Source organism: Carcharhinus amblyrhynchos, chromosome 9, assembly GCF_965287045.1.
Source record: "Carcharhinus amblyrhynchos chromosome 9, sCarAmb.v2.hapA, whole genome shotgun sequence".
Taxonomy (NCBI): domain Eukaryota; kingdom Metazoa; phylum Chordata; class Chondrichthyes; order Carcharhiniformes; family Carcharhinidae; genus Carcharhinus; species Carcharhinus amblyrhynchos.
In genome coordinates, this window is record NC_137332.1 from 20,560,297 (window position 1) to 20,580,514 (window position 20,218).

General features: G+C 37.8%; 1 protein-coding gene across 4 annotated transcripts in view; it reads left to right on the forward strand.

The window, feature by feature from the left end:
- The window catches only part of snx7 (sorting nexin 7), a 58,130-nt gene that overhangs the window by 14,624 nt on the left and 23,288 nt on the right, over positions 1 to 20,218 (forward strand). For 3 of the 4 annotated variants that reach the window (XM_080195280.1, XM_080195281.1, XM_080195283.1), the window contains exons 2-6: positions 3,255 to 3,437; positions 8,701 to 8,811; positions 11,446 to 11,610; positions 13,369 to 13,567; positions 16,946 to 17,145. In XM_080195280.1, the coding sequence (XP_080051406.1) occupies positions 3,255 to 3,437; positions 8,701 to 8,811; positions 11,446 to 11,610; positions 13,369 to 13,567; positions 16,946 to 17,145 (858 nt within the window). The remainder of the gene's footprint in view (positions 1 to 3,254; positions 3,438 to 8,700; positions 8,812 to 11,445; positions 11,611 to 13,368; positions 13,568 to 16,945; positions 17,146 to 20,218) is intronic. The other variant, XM_080195284.1, reaches the window with a different exon arrangement.

Here is a 20,218-nt window from a genome sequence, read left to right on the forward strand (position 1 = left end):
TTCAGTTTCGATGGATGATGACCTTGACATCTGCAGAAAGATGACTGATGCAGAAATTGTTTCTTCTTTGAAAGAAACAGAGCTGCAGAGGAAGTAAATAGAGTTGTTACGGAGCTGAAAATTCCTATCGTTAGACATTGTGCTGACTCATTGAGCCAAAAGATAATGAAGCACTGGAAATTCATGACACCATAATGACTTCAGATCTCCATCAAAACAAAAATCAGTGTACTTTGCAGAATAAAATAAATTTAGGGCATGAGTACCTTTCTTTAATGCCATACTGTATTTACTTTTAATGTTTTAAGCAGGAAAGAATTATTGTAACAAACTCTTGAGCATTTCAAAAAAAAGTGTGATGTTGATACTGTATTTGCCCATGTTGTAAGATGTATGAAATTTAGATGCCGTAAAATGTGGCATATAAGGTGACCTTTCAAGCCTGAAAATCCTTTCAAAATCAGGGTTATCCGTCAAGTATAAACTTTTAACCATGGGTGTGGGTGTTTGTCACTTCAAATGTGAAAAAGAAATCTTCCTCTTTGAAGCACAGTTATTTGACACATTAGCAAATGTTATGACTTTTAGCTTGAAATCAGCTTCATAGTTCATTTGTATTGTTGGAAAACTAATTTCTCTCTATCTTTTGACATGTGCTGTCTGTTCTATGTAGCGTGTTATAGCTCTTGCACATTTTTGCAACAAACTGTATTGCCTGCTTGAGTACTTGCTTCCATTTATAAGGTACTAAGTAAAAAATGCATTTAGGGTGAAAAGCTGAGGCTGACAACTAATGTGAGAATAGCATGTCATGGCTGGAAATAAGGGTCAGCCTATACGTCATGTATAATGCAAAAACATGATTGTTTGAGCTGGAAAAATGGGTTTTCCTTGCACAACGAGTTGACTTAAATGGCATGACTTATGATAAATAATGGTTGTTATGCACCAGACTAATTTTGAGTTTGTTGCTTCATAGGAATTTAAATTTGACCATAATTTAGGAGTTTTTCTGAGAGTTTACAGTCGTGTAATTCTCATGCTGGAGTAAAAATCTGGAACTCAGGATGTTTAGACAACAGAAAAGATACTGATGGATATTTTTCCATGAGCGTGGAATTTTCCTTGACTCCAAACATTTATCTTATTTTTGGGCCTGTGGTACTGGTAAAAGTAAATATGGTGTGTTTTCTGTATATTACATCATATTGAAATAAATGTTACCCTCAATGGTTACAAGCCATCACAGACTTGGGAAATCTTGCTGATAAATGTACAAGTCTGAAATTTAAAGGAAGGATCAAAGGAAGTTACAGAACTAGACAACGGACCAAGAATCCTGATGCTATCAGTTGATATACTAAACAATAATAAAACATTTTAAAAAGTGCTGTCTTTGAGTTCATTAGGTAGACTTATGTTGTTACAACCTTCTCCTGTAGCGACAAGTTAAAACGAGTATCAAATTGGATTCCTCCATCTCATTGCTTTTAGCTACTCAGTCAGAGAATGGTGAATGAGAAAAGGACAAATACTGCTGCCCTTTTAACCACTTCCTCAGCTTTCCCCGCCGCCTTCAATAATTTGTGCATATGTGCTTCCTGTTGTCTCCGCTCTCTCATTCCCCTTAGAATTGTGCCCTTAATTTATATTGCTCTCCCTGTTCTTCCTATTAAAATATATCACTTTGCATTTTTCCGCATTAAATTTCAACTGTCATGTATCTGGCTGTTCCACTAGTGTGCCTATGTCCTCTTGAAGTTTAATTCTACCCTCTGCTCACAAATTTTGTAATTGTGCCCTAGTCTAAACATTAATGTACATCAGAAGAGCAGTGGTCCTGGTAATGATTCTAGGGGCATACCTTTCCCAGAATACCAGCTTCTATTGGTTTACTAGGCTGATACCGGAGTTGAGGGGGTTGAGCTATGAGGAGAGGCTGAATAAACTAGGCTTGTACTCGTTAGAGTTTAGAAGAATGAGGGGAGATCTCATTGAGACGTATAAGATGATGAATGGGATGGATAGGATAGAGGTGGAGAGACTCTTCCCGCTCAGAAAGGACAGTAGGACTAGGGGGCACAGCCTCAAGATAGGGGGGGGGGGGTGGTTTAGGACGGAGTTGAGGAGGAACTTCTTCACTCAGAGGGTGGTGAATCTCTGGAATTCTCTGCCAGTTGAAGTGGTGGAGGCTGCCTCGCTAAATATTTTTAAGATGTGGGTTGATAGGTTTTTGATAAGCGAGGGGATTAAGGGTTATGGGGAGAGGGCGGGAATGTGGAACTGAGCCACGACGGATCAGCCATGATCTTATTGAATGGCGGGGCAGGCTCGAGGGGCTAGATGGCCTACTCCTGCTCCTATTTCTTATGTTCTATCACTCAACCAACTTTGTGTCCATGCTGCAACCATCCCTTATATTCCATGAATGCTAACGAGCATATTATGTGGCAATCCTTCAGATGCCTTTTGGGAGTCTGTATACGCTGCAATCACATTTATATCTATGTACACCACATTAACCACGTTACCCTCACCAACACACACTTACTTAATTAGAAAGCTCAGTCAGATGGGTTGCACACGACCTATTTTCACAAAATGCTAGCATTCCTTAATTGTTTGCTGTCAAAGTAATGGTGAAGCGAATGGTACTAACTACCCTTATGAAAGGTGTAGCAACTTCCAGCGAGGAACAGGTCCACCGTTAAATGTTAGTATTTGGACATTGCAAATAGAATTCTGCCACTGGACAGTTAGATTTACCAGAATGCATTGGGAAGTTGCTTTATTGTGTGAACTAAACCCAGAGCTAGTAATCAGTAATATAAATACCCTTTTAATTTTATACTTGTAAACATTGTCATTTTTTAATTAATACTCAGGTCAAGCGGTATCTGTGGAGGGAGAAGGAGTTCTCATTCAAGACCACATAAGTTAAGCCACATCTGCTGGCCTGCTGAGTATTACCAGCATTTTCTCTTTTTATCTCAGATTTCCAGCATCTCATGTATTTTACCTTCTGTGCTAGTTGTCATATTTGAAGTTTGGTCACATTTTGTACTCATTTGACAATTTTAATTTGTAAAATTCAATTCAAAACTTCACAAAACAACTCCTGGATTGAACTTTTATTTAAAATATAACAAAATTCAAATTAGTACATCTGTTCAGTCATGCAGAATAATATCTTAAAATCAGATTATGTAAATTCTATGTATTCTAATAATAATCCCTTTTCTATCTTCCGACAGGATGCTAGTTTCACCGATGCAAGTTCATTCAGTATCTCCATGCAGACTTCGCCATCTTCCATGATAAATCAGCACACTTTGGAAGATGAGCCTGACAGTAAAGATATTTTTGTCACAGTTGATGACCCAGAAAATCACGTCACAGCAATCGAAACTTATGTCACTTACAGGATTACCACAAAGGTAAAATAGTTACTGATGAATGTGATTCCAATATTTAATTCAGAAAACTGACAACATAATTTTGGTAATATTTTGTTGTAAAACAATAGTGAGAGTAAGTCTTGGTGAATGATAGAAGAAATCTAACAAAACGTAGTGATGCTCTAAAATCCAGATCGCCAGATGTAGAATCAAAAATACCCTGATGTAGCCCATCATTAGATATTTTCAGTATATTTTATGATGGCCTAACATGCTTTTCTGTCATGAAAATATTGTCAAATCTGAATTATTCTATTATTTCTCAGTCTTTTTTATTTTCTTGGTACTTTTTGAAGAAGGATAATCACAGGAAAGTATTGTTTGTCAGGCTTTTAGCTTTGCTTCATGTAGTTGTAAAGTAAATGTGCTTGATAACGAAACAAGCTGCTATATTTGAGTGCCATTTACTGATAAACTGGGCTGCTTTGATGCAAAACAATTTTTAGTGTATGCTGGATGTATAAAATTTACAAATAACTAAATCTTTGCTTAAAGCTATTAAAACTTAATTTTTGAAAGATTGAGTTGGCTTCCTAGCTGTCCACCACGCAAGTCAACCCACATACTAAATCTAGCACGCTTTTACTTTAATAAGATTAACTTAAAGTAAAATAACTCAACAACGTTTTGATAATAAAAGATAAGATTGCAATTCAAGGTCATAACGATAGGGTCTTGTAGTGTAGACTTTTATTCTTAAAATCAATGCTGCTTAATGTAAACAGTTGAATTACAAATTCGTATCTGCCTATGGAATGTAATCAATCGTTTTCTGTTAATAATTTTGGATACAATATAAAACAGTTCTGTTATTTCCCCAAATTTTGTAATTAAAAATATAATTTTAGTCTTAGAAGTTGGGTGACTCTAACTTCCTTTACTTAATAATGGATGGAAATTTAAACAAGGTTAGTGAGAGATTTTCAGTTCAAATTTCCTCAATGGGTTGCTTTTAAGCAACTTGAATTTTAAAACTTGTGTTGAATTTGAAGTCTTGGGAGAATTTTAAGTCTTAAGAGGCACGGAATAATGACAGCTCTTATTAAGGCTTTACCCCATTAAAAATCTTTATGAAAATTAAGCAGTAAATGTGCTCCTCCTTCATCTGATTTCAGTTTGAATTCAGTTCCTAAATAAACTAACATACTTCACACACATATCAATTGTTTCTGGGTTGTAAGATTTATTTTTTTCCCCCCAGTTACAGAAGTATTAATTTTATCTTCAGTTCACCAGTTTAAATGTTCATACACTGTTACTGGGGAACATTTAAAATGATTAATGTAGTGATATCAGATTTTGCCTCAAGTGGGATTTGTGTCAAATAAGATGTTATTTTCTGCGATTAGTGCATGTGCAAGGGAGAACACCTTTTTTAAAATACATTTTTCCAAAAAAGTGCCTAATTTATGAAAAAAGAATCGTGTTTGGGAGTGGAGACAGCTAGCTTATGGCATGACTACTATCACTCTTATTTTTGATGTTTAATTAAAATCATGGCCTTCTCTAACTAAATTCCTAGCACACTAGAGATTGCGTTTACAATAACTCCTTAATTTCTAATTTACTATACATTATTTTCTATCCAGGTTACCTTCAGACTATCAATTTTACTTTTTTAGCTCGGTGGCTGGGGCTAGACTTGCTGGGAGCAAGATGAAGTTCTAAATAAGAGTTGTGCTGCACTCAAACCGTTAACTTTATTTCTCTCTCCACAGATGCTGCCAGACCTGCAGAGTTTTTCCAATACTTTGTTTTCCCTGCTGAGAGATTTGTTTTTAACATTCAGTATGGTCAAGAAATCAGAATTAGTGGTTACCTTGCGTGGATAAGAAAGCAGTACTTTTTTTCTCAATAATACCACAGGCATTGAGACTGGCTTTTCTTGAGAACTTGCCAACATTGTGGGAAGCTTTATTAATAGTGATAGCTGCAGTTCTTTAAAATTAAGGCTTTACTGGAAGTCAACAATTTTAAAAATGTCAAGAGAAAACTATGCAGAGTTCTTTTCTCTGTTGGGAAAGTCACAGTGAATGGAGGTGCAACAGTGAGATATAGTGGGGCCCAAACAGGAGTTGATAGAGTAACTGAGGCTGCATGAGGATTGTGCTAAGCAGCCTAATTGCAGAATTTAGAAATTAACTGAAGTATGTCAGTCACTGTGAGGTTTGGGAGTGAGCAGGAGTTGAATTGGGCCAGGTAATTGATGTGAGAATAACTAATGCAGATTTGATAGGCTGAATAGCCTGTTTCTGTGCTGTTGTTTTCAACAAGTCTGACTTCAGATCAAAATGCAATTGGAATATTTTCATTGGCTTCTATGGTTTCTGGGCCATGGACGGAACCATCAACCAAGGTTCCCTTTTCCCTATCACTTGAAAGCCATAATTTAATCTCTGAGAACAACACCAAGCTTGAATGCAATGCTGGTTTTGTTTTTTTTCCTTGGCAGTAATGACCACAATGATTAACAACTGCTCAGCCCCATTTATCTTTGACAAGCTTGCAATGAGCCACCTTCTTGATCCATTGTAGACTGAGTAGTTTTTCCTATTTTCAGAGTGTTATTAAGTTAGGAGATTCCAGGATTTTGACTGTGAAAAAGGATCTATTTCCAAGCCTAGATGTGTGACTCTGAACTCTGAAATGGCGGTGTTCCCATATGCTTGTTGACCTTGTCCTTATGATGGTAGAGGTTGTAAATTTAGAAGGTGAGCTGAAGAAGCTTTGAATTATTGCAGATGAGGCAGTAGTGAAGGGAAGTAGTCTTTTAAGGTTGTTGAATCTGGTGCCATTGAACAAATTATTTTGGATGATATCAAGCTTCTTGGGTGTTGTTGGAGCTGTACTCATCCAGGCAAATGGCAAGTATTTCATCATCCTCCATGCATGTGCCTTGTGAATGGTGGACAGGCTTGGAGAATCAGGCAAAGAGTAACATGCCACAGAATTCCCAGCTTCTTATCTACTGTTGTTGTCACAGTGTCTACATGGATGTTCCAGGGACATTTCTGGTTAGTGGTGATTCCAGGATGATGGTAGAAAATTCAGGAATGGTAATACTGTTGAATGTAACTAAACTTATCTTGTTGGCCATTGTCACTGCCTGTTCATTTTACTTGGCACTTGTTCAGTCTAACACTAAAAGTTTTCCAGTTGTGCCGAATGCGAGCATGAACAGCTTCATTATCCGAGGAGTTTTGAATGGAATAACCCATGTACTATTATAAGTAAATATCCCAATATAGTAGAATCCCTACAGTGCAGAAGGTGCCATTTTGGCCCACCGCATTTGCACTGACTCTCTGGCAAAGTATCTTAGGCCCTATTCCTGTAACACCACATTTACCATGACTAATTCATCTAACGTGCACATCTTGGGATGCTTCGGGACAATTTATCATGTCCAGTGTATCGAACCTGCACAGCTTTGGTCTGGGGGAGGAAACCGGAGCACCTGGAAGAAACCCACGCAAACACAGGGAAAACATGCAAACTCCACACAGACAATGACCCAAGGCCAAATTGAAACCAGGTTGCTGGAGCTGAGAGGCAGCAGTGTTAACCAGTGCACCAACATGCTGTTATTTATGAACTTACGATGGTGGGAAGATCATTGATGGAACAGCTGAAAATTGCTTGGCGTAGGCCATTGTCCAAAGGAACTCCTGCCACGGTGTCCTAGAGATGAGATAATCAGCCGTCAACAACCTAAAAATCTTCCTTTTGTGTTAGGTATGACTCCAACTGGTGAAGGATTTTCCCATTGACTTCAATTTTATTCAGGCTGTTTGGTGTCACTTTGTCATATGCTATCTTGTTGTCAACAGTAGTCACTCCTCCTATCTGCTGGGACTCAGCTAGAATCATCGAATCCCTACAGTGCAGAATGAGGTTATTTGGTCCACCGAGTCTGCACTGACTGTCTGTCAGAACATCTTACCTTGGCCCACTCCCCCCTCTGCACACGCACATGCACACACTACCCGTACCTCATTTATTTACCATGACTAATCCACCTGACCTTTTGGTTTTGGTGGATAGGACATGTCTGAATATTTTCTAAATTGTTGGGTAAATACCAATGTTGCAGCTGTATTGGAAAAGCTTGTATTAGTCCAACCGATTTATTTGATAATAGACTCACAAGCTTTCGGGGTTAGTCCCTTCGTCAGGTGATGAAGAGACTAACCCCGAAAGCTTGTGAGTCTATTATCAAATAAATCGGTTGGACTAAAACCTGGTGTTGTCAGACTTTTTACTGCGTTTACGCCAGTCCAACGCCAGCATACCCACATCTTGGAAAAGCTTGACAGGGCAGATCTAGTTACAAGACATAATCTTCAGCGCTGTAGTGGGATGTTGTTAGTGCCGTAGCATTTTTTATATCCAGGCTGCTTTTTGATATCATGCGGATCAATCTGAATTAGCCAAAGGCTAAAATATCTCTAGGTAAGGATCTCCGAAGTGGTTGAGATGGATAATCCACTCCACACATCTGAATGAAGATGGTTGCAAATGCTTCAGTCTTATATTTTGAACACCTCTACTAAGCTCTATCATTGATGAAGATTGGGATATTTATGGAATGTCTCTTTTTTTCCTTTAGTTGTTTGATATCCACCCACATTCACAACAGGATGCAATCATTGTGTCGTTGTATAGTAAGCAGATACTGAGTATCTAGGCTTGTTTAAAAAAAATGGTTAATTAATATAAGATGGTTGAGAGCATCTACGCCACGTGCAGCTGCTCGAGAAGAGAGAATATTTTCAAAATGGAGAAAAGGACAAAAGTTGGTCAGGGAAGACTTTAAAAAATTGGAAGAACTGAATGATTGTCTATTTGATACTTTCTTTAGAATTCTAATTTCGTTTCCACTTGATAAGTAATTTTACTTGAATTAACAGGATTAGATTGCTGGAAAACAATTTTTATATCGCTACTTGCTTTATATAGCTGAATCAGTTTCAATTGTGTTTTCTATTTTACTGTTGACAATTGAAATTTAATTATTTAGTTAAGCCTTATTTATAATCTTGTGCACTATAAATTCATTACATTCCTTGTATAGCATGATAGTCTTCAGCTAATCAGCCTAAGTAAACCTTTGAACAGTTTGTTCTGCAATACCCAAATATCCACAAGAATACATGGATGCTCTTTGTAATGTAAAAAGCCTGTTTTGAAATACACAAATAATTTGTGCTGTTTTCTATATTTTATACAATCTATTTTGTAGACCACTCGAAGTGAGTTTGACTCTTGTGAGTATGAAGTTCGTAGACGTTACCAAGATTTCTTGTGGCTAAAGGACAAACTTGAAGAAACACATGCTACTTTAATTGTTCCTGTAAGTTTGGGGAAATTCTCTGCCAAATTGTAGATTTGCTTACATTTGCATGTTTTCAAAACACTTCTTGAAGTATTTTGTTCTTTTTGTATTAAAGTTCTTGATTAAGTGAACATAAATTCTTAAAACTGAAATTATTGTATTGTCACAGTTTGTGTCAGTGGGGTAGAGAAGCATACACATGATAAATCAGATCTCTGATCAAGAACACAATTCTTTTAACCAATCAAATCCCAAAGGTCATAGTTTCCAAGTATTCGTAGGATCATAGGAGCAGGAGTAGGCCAATCAAGCCTGTTCTGCTGTTCAATATGATCATTGCAGATTTCCTGCATTATCCCCATGTCCCTTTGTCATTGGTATTTAGAAATCTGTCAGTCTCTGTTTTAAACATACCCAATGACTGAGCTTCCACATCCCAAAGGTTCACAACCCTCTGAATAAAAGGAAAAAGATCTCCTCATCTTTGTCATAAGTGGCTTCTCCCTTATTTTGAAATTGTATTCTCAGTTCTAGACTCCCCAACCAGGGGAACCTTGAATGCATCTATCCTGTCTATCCTTTTTCATATTTTGCAGGTTTCAATGAGATCACGTCTTCAAAACCTTGGATAATACAGACCCAATTTCTCTAGTGCCTCTTCGCAGTACTGTCCCATTAACCATTTGGTTTCCAGAAGGAGGAATCAAACACATCGCAGCTATCATTATAGTGTCAAATCTGATTTAATTCTATTACAAAAATACATACTTGATTTCTGTACGCAGATTGCGTGGAAGAGAGGGACTGTGATAGTTTAGCATGTACCCCACTGTTTATCTTTTAAAGCAAACTTTTAATTTGTTATGCATGCATTGCATAATCATTTGCCAGAAAAGTCATAAACCTATGTGCAAACCTCTTTTCATATGTTGCAATTTGTCTAACACGTTTCCCAGCCACCCACAAAATTAACAGATTTGGCCTTCCCCAGATTGGACAATGATACAATTGTATTTATCCGTGCACTACATGATTTAGCCCAAATTCATGCGAGAATGCATGGACATATTGACTTATCTTGTGCTTGTGCTACCGTGTTTTCTTTGAATGGTTGCTTCAGGTAGTCCAAGTCACCTGGTCCCAAGGAGATAGTAACAAAAAAATGAAGTGCAACTAAGCAGTCAAATGAGAAAAAGAAAAGTAGATGCAACAAAAGATTAACAAGAAAAAGAATAATGGAAACAGTACAGTTTAAAAACATGAAAACAAATAAGTAAAAATAGAATGTAAGTAGGGTAACAGTGAAATAAAGTAATTGATGTATATAAGGATAATAGGAAAAGAGATGAAAGCATAGAGTAGCATATACATACGCAAGTCGCAGTGCAGTATTTTTCCAATAGGCTCAAGCTTTGAACAGGCCTTGTGCCCTGGAGGACTTGAAGTTGGCCTCTTGAGTCACAAAATGTTCACATGGCTGATCAGCTTGATCTGTACCAGAGGTCATTAGTATCAGCCTGTCAAATCCAGCAAATTTCTGTAGTCTTGAGATTTTTGTTGGCTTGATTCCCTAAGATCAAGCAAAACTCCATTGTATCTGTTCAACCATGCTGAGCCTAATCCTGGGGTCTGCAGTGTCCCTGAGCAGGGCTGAGAGCCCTGATTGCTGTTTTTACACCATGGCTAGTTGTAGCATTGTATGTTTGAAATCCACTAATGCAGAACAAATCAGCAATTGAATATTTGGTTTATAATACTCAACCTTTTATCCATTGAGCCTCCCTTCGGGTGTTTACTTATAAAAATTTGCTTTCACAGTGTATATTATTTATTGAACATGTACGTTTTAACAGCTAGGACCGGCATACTGGTCCTGTGTACGTGGTCTAGCATAGAAAACAACCTCCGATTAAATCCTTGCTCTATGCTCTGATATCAGAGGTGTGTTTTTGCCTATTTTCTCAGTTCCTGTTTTGTGACATTGAAACCTTTGTGATACTTGAACATAAGCAGGAATTCTGAAGTGGAAAGCAATTATTTATTGCCAGCTTAGTACGCCAACTATCATCAATGGAAATGCCCAGCAGGTTTGTTTATGAAATATCGATCTGATTGTGTGGAGCATGATTTTATTTTTGCATTTTTGCTCTGGTAACTTTACTATTTGTGTCATATGCAATTTTTACTCTTGTGGTTGAAACCATTGAGGAGATCACAATGCTAGCATAACATCATGGATGTTATTCTGCAACCAAGATGAATGTAACTTTGCAATGTTCTTGTTTTTCAAGCAAGCAAAATAACCAGTTGAATACTCTTGGAATATTTTGCTTATTTCATGGGCATGACTAACATAAAACGTTTGGACTGATTTTTTATAGACCCATTACTATTTAAAAAAATTTACAACTGGAATTCTTTCTTACACTCAAGTTATTTTAGCTATAAATAGCAGTCATTCCCATAAACTAAATTCATTTAGAGTGTGTATGTGTTTTACATGCAAGCTCTTAAGATTTGTTTTCTCTATTTAGTAATTTTATTATGAAATGAAGTGTCAAAATTAAACTTTTGTGGTGCTGTAGTTCATTGTGGATGAGTACTATATAATGATATGAACGTAACTGTTGTTAATTTTCTCTTTTTGCTTAGCCACTGCCAGAGAAATTTGTCATGAGAGGTATGGTAGAACGCTTTAATGAAGATTTCGTAGCAACGCGGCAGAAGGCACTACATAAATTTTTAAACAGAATTGCTGACCATCCTACTCTGTCTTTTAATGAGGACTTCAAAATATTTCTAACTGTACAGGCACGGGTAAAATCTATTCATGTATATCCATTAGATGAACAAAAGTAAGCTATGTGCAATTATATGCTTTAATGCACACTTACATTAAAGCAAGTCGGGAACCATGTTGCGAATAATTCCTGTGGCGGGTGGGATGGTAAAATTCCAGCCCATAGCTTTTACATTTGTTTTGTATGAAAAATAGGATTTTACAGCATAGTCTCTTTTTAACTCTGAAAGAGCTGCACATTTAGCAAATCTCAAAGACCTCAGAATCACAATCGACTGTCCTTCAACATGTTTTTAAGTTTCTCTTTTTAATATTTAGAAACATAGAAATAGAAGCAAGTGTAGGTTATTCAGCCTTTAGAGCATGCTTAGCCATTCATTTGGGCTGCACAGTAGCACACTGGTTCGCACTGCTGCCTCGCAGGGCCAGGGACCTGGGTTCAATTTCCGGCTTGGGTCACTCTGTGCAGCTTGCGTGTTCTGTCCTTCTGGGTTTCCGCCCGTAGTCCAAAGATGTGCGGGTTAAATGGATTGGCCATGCTAAACTACACCTTTAGTCTCTTAGGAGATGTAGGGTAGCGGGATTAGCGGGGCAAATATATGGGTTTACAGGGATAGGGCCTGGGTGGGATTGTTGTCGGTGCAGACTTGATGGGCCGAGTGGCCTCCTTTTGCACTGTGGGGCTTCTGTGATATTATAATTACGGCTGGTCATTGAATTCAATACCCTGATCTCACCTTCCCTTCCATATCACTTGATCCCTTCAGCCCCAAGTGCTATATCAAATTCCTTCTTGAAATCATGTGTTTTGGCCTCAGCTACTTTATGTGGTAGTGAATTCCACAGATTCGCTGCTCTGAATGAAGAAATTTCTTCTTGCCCCAGTCCTAAATGGGTTACCCCTTAATGTTACCACCACTATGTCTGTACCATTACATGCCCCTTACGCCCCTCTGAATACATATGTTGTCCTTTCCTGCCGGTCTTTTAATGATCATCAATTTATGCTTTCCATTTGCTTACCTAGCAGCCAATGGAAGTAGATTCTTGCCTGATTTACTGCAGTGAAACCTCCCATTTTTGACATTCTGCCAACTTTATTCTTGTAAAAACAGCCCCAGAGTTGCTGGCATCTCCTCGTAACTAAATCTCTCACCCCAAATCTGTTAAAGGATATCTCTTCTGCATGATCTCCATAGTCTCTAAATATCTTTCCTAAAGTCAGGTGCCCAAAACAAGGGGCCACAGTCTTGGGGATGGGGTTAGGCCATTGGATTGAAATGAGGATAAACAGTGTCCCTTAGAGGGTGGTGAAGTATGGAATTCTCTACCACACAAGACTCTGAAGGCCAAGTCACTGAATATATTTAAGAAGGAAATCTAGTTTTCTAGACACTGAAGGTGCCAAAGGGTATGGGTACATCCTGGGAGTTGTGATAGAGAATCAGCCATGATCATATTGAATGGTGGATCTGGCTTAAAGGGCCAAATAGCCTATTCCTGCTTCTATTTTCTACGAAATCTGAAATTCTCCCCAGAAAGCTGTTGAGGCTAGGTAAATTGAAGACTTAAAAATTCTGGTAGATTTTTGTTAGGTAGAAGAATTAAAGGGTATGGAGTTGAGGCAGATGGATTAAAATATAGATTAGCCATAATAGTTTGAATTATATATTCCCATTTCATCCATTGCATTACTATGGGTATACCTAATATGCAGTACAATTATTTTCATTTTGGGTTATTCCTGCTTATCTGTTTTAAAAATATTGATGCAGGATTTGACATCTCACAAGAAACTTGGTCCAGGATTCATCAGTAAAATGGGAGAAACAGTCAGAGCTGTTGCTAGCACAGTTAGAAGTGTTAAGAATCGACCTGACGAATTCATTGCCATGAATGATTACGTAGACATTTTCCGTCAAAAAATGGGAACACTGGATAAAATCAGCCAACGGATTTTAAAGGAACTGAAAGGTCAGTACAGCCTTTTATTGCAGCTTAAACAATAATCATAAAAGTTTGTTTGCTAGCGCTTTCTCTCGATTTTTAATATGAAATGGCTACTTGTAATTTATGTGTACGCAATGCCAGCAACAAATTGAATTTGTTTTGCATTGAAATTGTGCATGATTAATTTGGCCTTGAATAGACCCACTGCAAATAATTCTGTGACATGTCCCAAATCAGTCTTGTTACATGCATATCAATTTCAATAATCTGTACCAGCAGCAGTGATGGGAACAATTCCGTCCTTTAAAGTGACCAGTTGGCTGAATTTGAGTGATGCAATGTTTGTGTGTGGCATTGTTTGATGTATTTGTGTGGGGTTAACATTCACAGATAAAAATTGATAAAGCTGTTTTTTTTGTTGATGTTAAATGTGGCATTTTGGATCCTAGGTTAGTAAAATAGTCACAATTACAATAGTAATAGAGGAGAGTGAAGTGTGCATAAAACTCAGCTGCATGAACATTTCCAGAAGTTTGTTTGAAATAAAGGCAGTATTTTCGGAAGACTTATTTAAGTCCATTCGTTTTTGGAACCATATTTTTATCATGTGTCCTACTCTTAGAGTCAACTGCTTGGAGTCTCTCCAAGCAGCTAGCCAATACCATGTCATTGGTTAGCAGTAAGTGCAATCTCAGTGGAATGAACAGTTTTTTTGTTTTAAAATATAATTTTGTTGAATGTACACACTTCCCTCCTTCACAAATGTGTTATGAATGCACTCGAGGTAAGAATGGAGCACTTGTCTTTTACTGCTTGGGTGTAATGCCAGAGTAAATTCAGTGCGGTGTCAAATTGCTGAAGCGATTTTGTTCAACTTTGCCCCTCTTAATCTTATTCTTTTTAAGTATGTGTTTGTGTAAAGATATGCTCTGCTATGATAGCAGGATGCACAGATATATAAGATATAGCCCAATTTATATGACCTCCAGAAAGGAAGGAATTGGAGAGTTTTAAGTCTCGTACAGAATTTGTATGTGTGGGAGAGAGATGGATGGACAGATTGACCATGGGAGTTTAAATTTTCACCGATTCCATGGAACTTCTGCACCCAGAATTTGCTTTGAAGAATGAGGAAAAAAATTAACAAAAGGATCAAGGGGCATGATAATGTTATAGTTGACGATATAAGGTAATAGCTGAGACAAAACCAGAAAATGCTGGAAACTTTCAGCAGATCTAGCAGCATCTGTGGAGAGAGTACAGAGCTAACGTTTCAAGTCTGGATGTCTCTTCATCAGAGCTAACGAAGGGTCATCCAGACTCAAAACATTAACTCTGTTCTCGTGCAGATGCTGCCAGACCTGCTGGGATTTCCCAGCATTTTCTGTTTGTTTCAGATTCCAGCATCTGCAGTAATTTGCTTTTATCTTAGTAAATAATGGCTGAGTTTTTTTGTATTGTTAAATAGATTGATGATTGAACTGGGCTACAGCAGTTGTCCTACTGATCTCGGATATTGCAGTAAGGCCTGTTCAGGTGTTAGAAATGGTGGAAAGTTTCTTCTTGAGCGGTGCTCCCATGGTAGTTCCATTAAAAAATGAAAGTCCACTCTAGAATCAAGAGAACAAAAAATAATCTTAAATAAATGGGGGGGCTGGAGGAGGGGCCAGTTAAACAAATATCTTGACCAAATGATGGCTTTGCCAATTTAGGTGTTAGATTATAATATCTGTAATTTAGAGTTTGGAGGTGAGGAAGGTGCAAAACAAATTTTTTTACCCAGCAGCTTACAACAGTCCAAATAATTGGTGTCACATCAGTGAGCCTGGTATCTTTCAGTACGCAGTGTATAATACTTCCTCTACTGGCCTACATCAATTATTTTAGCACGTTTTTTGCATCTTATAAAATGTCACATTTTAGTTGCCACAGAATAACTTGGAAAACATTGCCAAGTCCCAGTCATCCCCAGCAAAGCTTCTGGAGATGTGATAATAGTTTTGCAGATGGCACCCTTTACATATAGTGCCATTAAAAACAAGTAATACACTATAACCTATCAAATCTGGAAAGACTGGCTATTTATGGCATCACAACAAAGTTAATATTATGGTGGTAAATCGTTGGCATTTTCTTGGGCACTATTTTAATGCCCTTTGTCAGGTACAAATGCCTCTGTCGTGCAGGAGGATAAATGGAGTTTGTGGAGAATGCTGTCAATGGTACGTTTCAAGGAGGTTTTTGAGGATGGCAGAGACATTTTTAATCAGTCTCTCTCTTTCGCAGGCATGCAGATGTGCGTGCACACACACCCCTCCATCCCCACCTTTTGGTCTAGTTGCTAGTGTTCATGATGAACCCAGTGTAAGGAAACTGTACTTCGAAAACATGCAAAATGCAGTATTTGAATGAATAAGACCACTTTTACTATTTTATGATGTTTTGTCAATGTTTTATGTCCTGAGGTACATATTTATATTGGGTTCATGCAATTGTGGTTAGGCGTTCTAATATTATTCTGAATTCCACTATTCCAAAATCTCAATGCCTTTTGTCCCTGCCATTCCAGACTAGAGAATTAAGTGCACCCTTCCAATTTGTTTCCAGAAAAATCAATAGAATTACTGTCATCAACTTGTTTGTGTTCTCAAATTCTGTTGTGCCCCCTAATGCTAGAAGAGATCTAGTGGCTTTCATAATTATTCCACTAACTCAAAACTGCAGGAACAAGTTTGGAATTAAACTGGAATTAACCCTCTGGAAGAAAACTGATTATATAATCAGATGTCAATTACCTTTTTAGAGTGGAAGTGTAGCTTTTTTAAAACCTTACGGCAGCACAATGGCACAGTGGTTAGCACTGCTGCCTCACAGAGCCAGGGACCTAGGTTGAATTTCCAGCTTGGGTTGCTGTTTGTGCAGTCTGTGTGTACTCCCCGTGTCTGCATGAGTTTCCTCCCACAGCCCAAAAGACATGCTGGTTAGGTGTATTGATCATGCTAAATTCTCCCTCGGTGTACCCAAACAGATGCCAGAGTGTGGCGACTGGGAATTTTCACAGTAACTTCATTGTAGTGCTAATATAAGCTTACTTGTGACACTAATAGATAAACTTTAAAACTTAAAACTTTACCCAGAAGAACAATTATGAAGGTGGGTTGGGGAAGAGATTAATAAATCTAATATCTTTCTCACATTTAGTCCTGATATATAGCCCATTTCTGGCAATACTGGGAAATATCGTTCTAATTTTCTCCACCTATTGTCAGAAGTAATCTATCCAATTAGGTAATGTATTTTTTTGATGTATGCATCTCAGTTCTTGTTTGTGATTCTTTGATCTGTTTTTTGAGGCTGCTAAGAGGAGAAGTCTGAAATATTTTCTAATTTTTTGGGATAAAGAACACTTGGCTGAGATGAAGGAATACGGTCCCATTTATACTCAGTGGTCTGAATCTGAACAAGAGCTGGCTGAACCTTTGAAAGGAGTAGCTAGTTCAATTGAAAACTGCTGCAAGGCCATTGAAGGACTTACAATGGGCCTCACAGAGGATTTGCTTCCTGCATTGCATGAATATGTTCTATGTGCAGAAACCCTCAAGGTAGGTTTTTTACTTAAATCTCAAGGTCACCAAATTATAAGAGTGTAGCCAAATCAGAGCTTATTTAAGTGGATTTATTTGTGCTGTTCCAAGGTTGTAGATGAAATGTGTAGTATTTTGGAATGAACAACTGCTGAAATTTGTTGTAAAACAGAATACTGCTTTCCAGTTTATATTTTCCTTTCAAATTCTGCATCTGTGCATTGTATAAGAAAATACATGGGTTGTGTCAGTTCATGAAGTTTGAAGTGAATTTAACAGAATTGATTGTTTAGATATAGGTTGCTAATTATTAAATACATGGAACATTACAGCTGAGTATAGGCCCTTCGGCCCTCAATGTTGCGCCAACCTGTGAACCAGTCTAAAGTGAGTATCAGACCTCGATTCTGGAGTCCCTCTCTGACCTCCAACTTGATCTGAGTGCACTGAGCACCAGGTCTGGATGCGGGAGTCTCCCCCTGAACTCCAGCATGATCTGAATTCAGTTAGCACTAGGTCTGGATGCTGGAGTCTCCCCCTGACTACCACTGGTTGTGCAAAATAAAGATAATTTGAAAATTTCATTGCAAATAATTCTTCGATATTATCAACCAGAAAATCAAATCAGGAATATGCTGTAGTGTTTAAGTTTAAAACAGTCCCAGGCTTTTTTCTTGTCCTTGGGATATGGGTGATGTTGGTAAGGCTACATTTCTTATCTGTTCTTAGTTGCCTTGACAGAATGATAATTGACTACCTTATTCAACAGCTGCAGTCCTTGTGATAGTACTCTCATAATACGGTTAGCGACTGAATTTCTTTCTGGCAGTTGCATGTTAGTTCTTTTGAAAAGGTTGAGCTGAGAACGATCTATTTTAGGATTTTTTTAAGTATATTTTATCGCATTGGCAACTATAATAATTCAAATAATTTTTGCCATTAAAATATTTAACAAAGTATTGGGATTGATGCTTCTTTTGAATTTTGCATCTTAACACCTAGTGCAGAAATGTTATGGAAAAATGATTGTACAAGATATGACACGAGTTTCATATTTTGAAGCTGTGCAGATTGATATCCTCAGGTGATAAGGTGGCACAGTAGTTGGGGCGGTGTAGTGGTTAGTACTACTGCCTCACAGTGTCAGGGACACAGCTTTAATTCCTGGTTTGGGTCACTGTCTGTGTGGAGTCTGCACATTCTCCCTGTGCCTGTGTGAGTTTCCTCCCATAGTCCAAAGATGTGCAGGTTAGGTGGATTGACCATGATAAATTGCCCCTTAGTGTCAGGGAGATTAGCAGAGTAAATACGTGAGATTATGTGAATAGATCCTGGGTGGAATTGTGGTCAGTGCAGACTCGATGGGCTGAACGGCCTTCTTCTGCACTGTGGGGATTCTATATGTTAATTTAAATTTTCTAACTTTTTCCTAACATAACAAATACCTAAACTATTCTATTAACTTATTAAATTTGTGGTTAGAAATGTACAAATCCTAATTTTGTATTAAAAATGTAGAAGGAAAAATTATGTTCCAGCGTGTTTATTTAAACAACTAAGCAATATGTCAATAATACACTTAAAATAATGAAGAAAGCTGTTGTAATGTGTTATTTTGTGTTCCACAGAAGCAGGAGTAGGCCATTCAACCCTTTGAGCCTGCTCCACCATTCATTTTGATCATGGCTGATCATCAAAATCAATACCCTGAACCTGTCTTCTCCCTCCATATTCCTTGATTCCTTTAGCCCCAAGAGCAATATCTAATTCTTGATATCATGCAATGTTTTGGCCTCAATTACATGCTGTGGGAGTGAATTTCACAGATGCACCACTCTCTGGGTGAAGAAATTTCTCCTCACGCTCGTATCTATACGCTTACTTTCAGCAACTGATGCATGACAACACCAAGGTCTCGCTGAGTATCCATGTCTCTCAATTTACACCCATTCAAATAATCTGCTACCAAAGTGGATAACCTCATTTATCCACATTATTTTGCATGTGCCATTCACTTAGCCTGTCTAAATCACACTGAAGCATCTCTGCATCCTCCTCACCGCTTACCCTCCCACCCAACTTTGTTTTATCTGCAAATTTAGTTTTATCTGCAAATTTGGAGATAATACGTTTAGTTTCTTCTTCCAAATTATTAATATATAATGTGAACAGTTGGGCTCCTAGCACAGATCTCTGTGGCATCTCACTGGCCAATGCCTGCGAATCAAAAAAATCCTATTCATGTCAACTCTTTGCTTCTTATCTGCTCACCAAGTTTTGATCCATCTCAAGATACTACCCATAATTCCATGCACTTTAACCTTACAAAGTATTCTGCTATGTGAGACTTTGTTGAAAGCCTTCTAAACTCTAAACAAACCACACCCACCTGTTCTCCCTCATCAACCCCACTAGTTACATCCTCAAAGAATTGCATTAGATTTGTCCCTTTGTAAATCCGTGTTGATTTTGTCTGATTATACCACTGTTTTCCAAATGTGGAGCTATGAAATCCTTGATAATGGACTCTAGCAGCTTCCCCAGTACTGACCTTGGGCTCACTGGTTTATAATTCCCTGTTTTCTCTCTACCTCTCTTTGGACAACTACCACCAGTGGCTCTAATATTTCCAGGGCCGCTTCCTTAAGTACTCTGGAATGAAGATTATCAGGCCCTGGATATTTTGGAGGTGTTCAGTACATTGGTCAGTGATTGACCTTATGAACACTTCCATCAAATGTTTGTTGCTTTTAGGGTTTGTTAACAGTTGTACTAGTATGCCATATTTGGAGTTCATTTTTGTACAAATCCTTGTTATGAGCTCTCTTCCTCTATCTATTTGTGTCTGTACTTCATTATTCCATAAGCATTTACTTCAATGCATTTGTAGGCTATTGGACTGTATATTTTGTACAATTACACAATATATTGTATCCTGCTTGCTAAGAATTTATACCTTACGTCATAGCTATCAACTTGATGTGTATGAAATTATAGACACTAAGCAGTGATCATTGTGTCGTAAGGTTTAGCATGATGGTAGAAAATGGGCAATACAGAGGAAGAATAATTTACTGGGGGAGAGCTGACT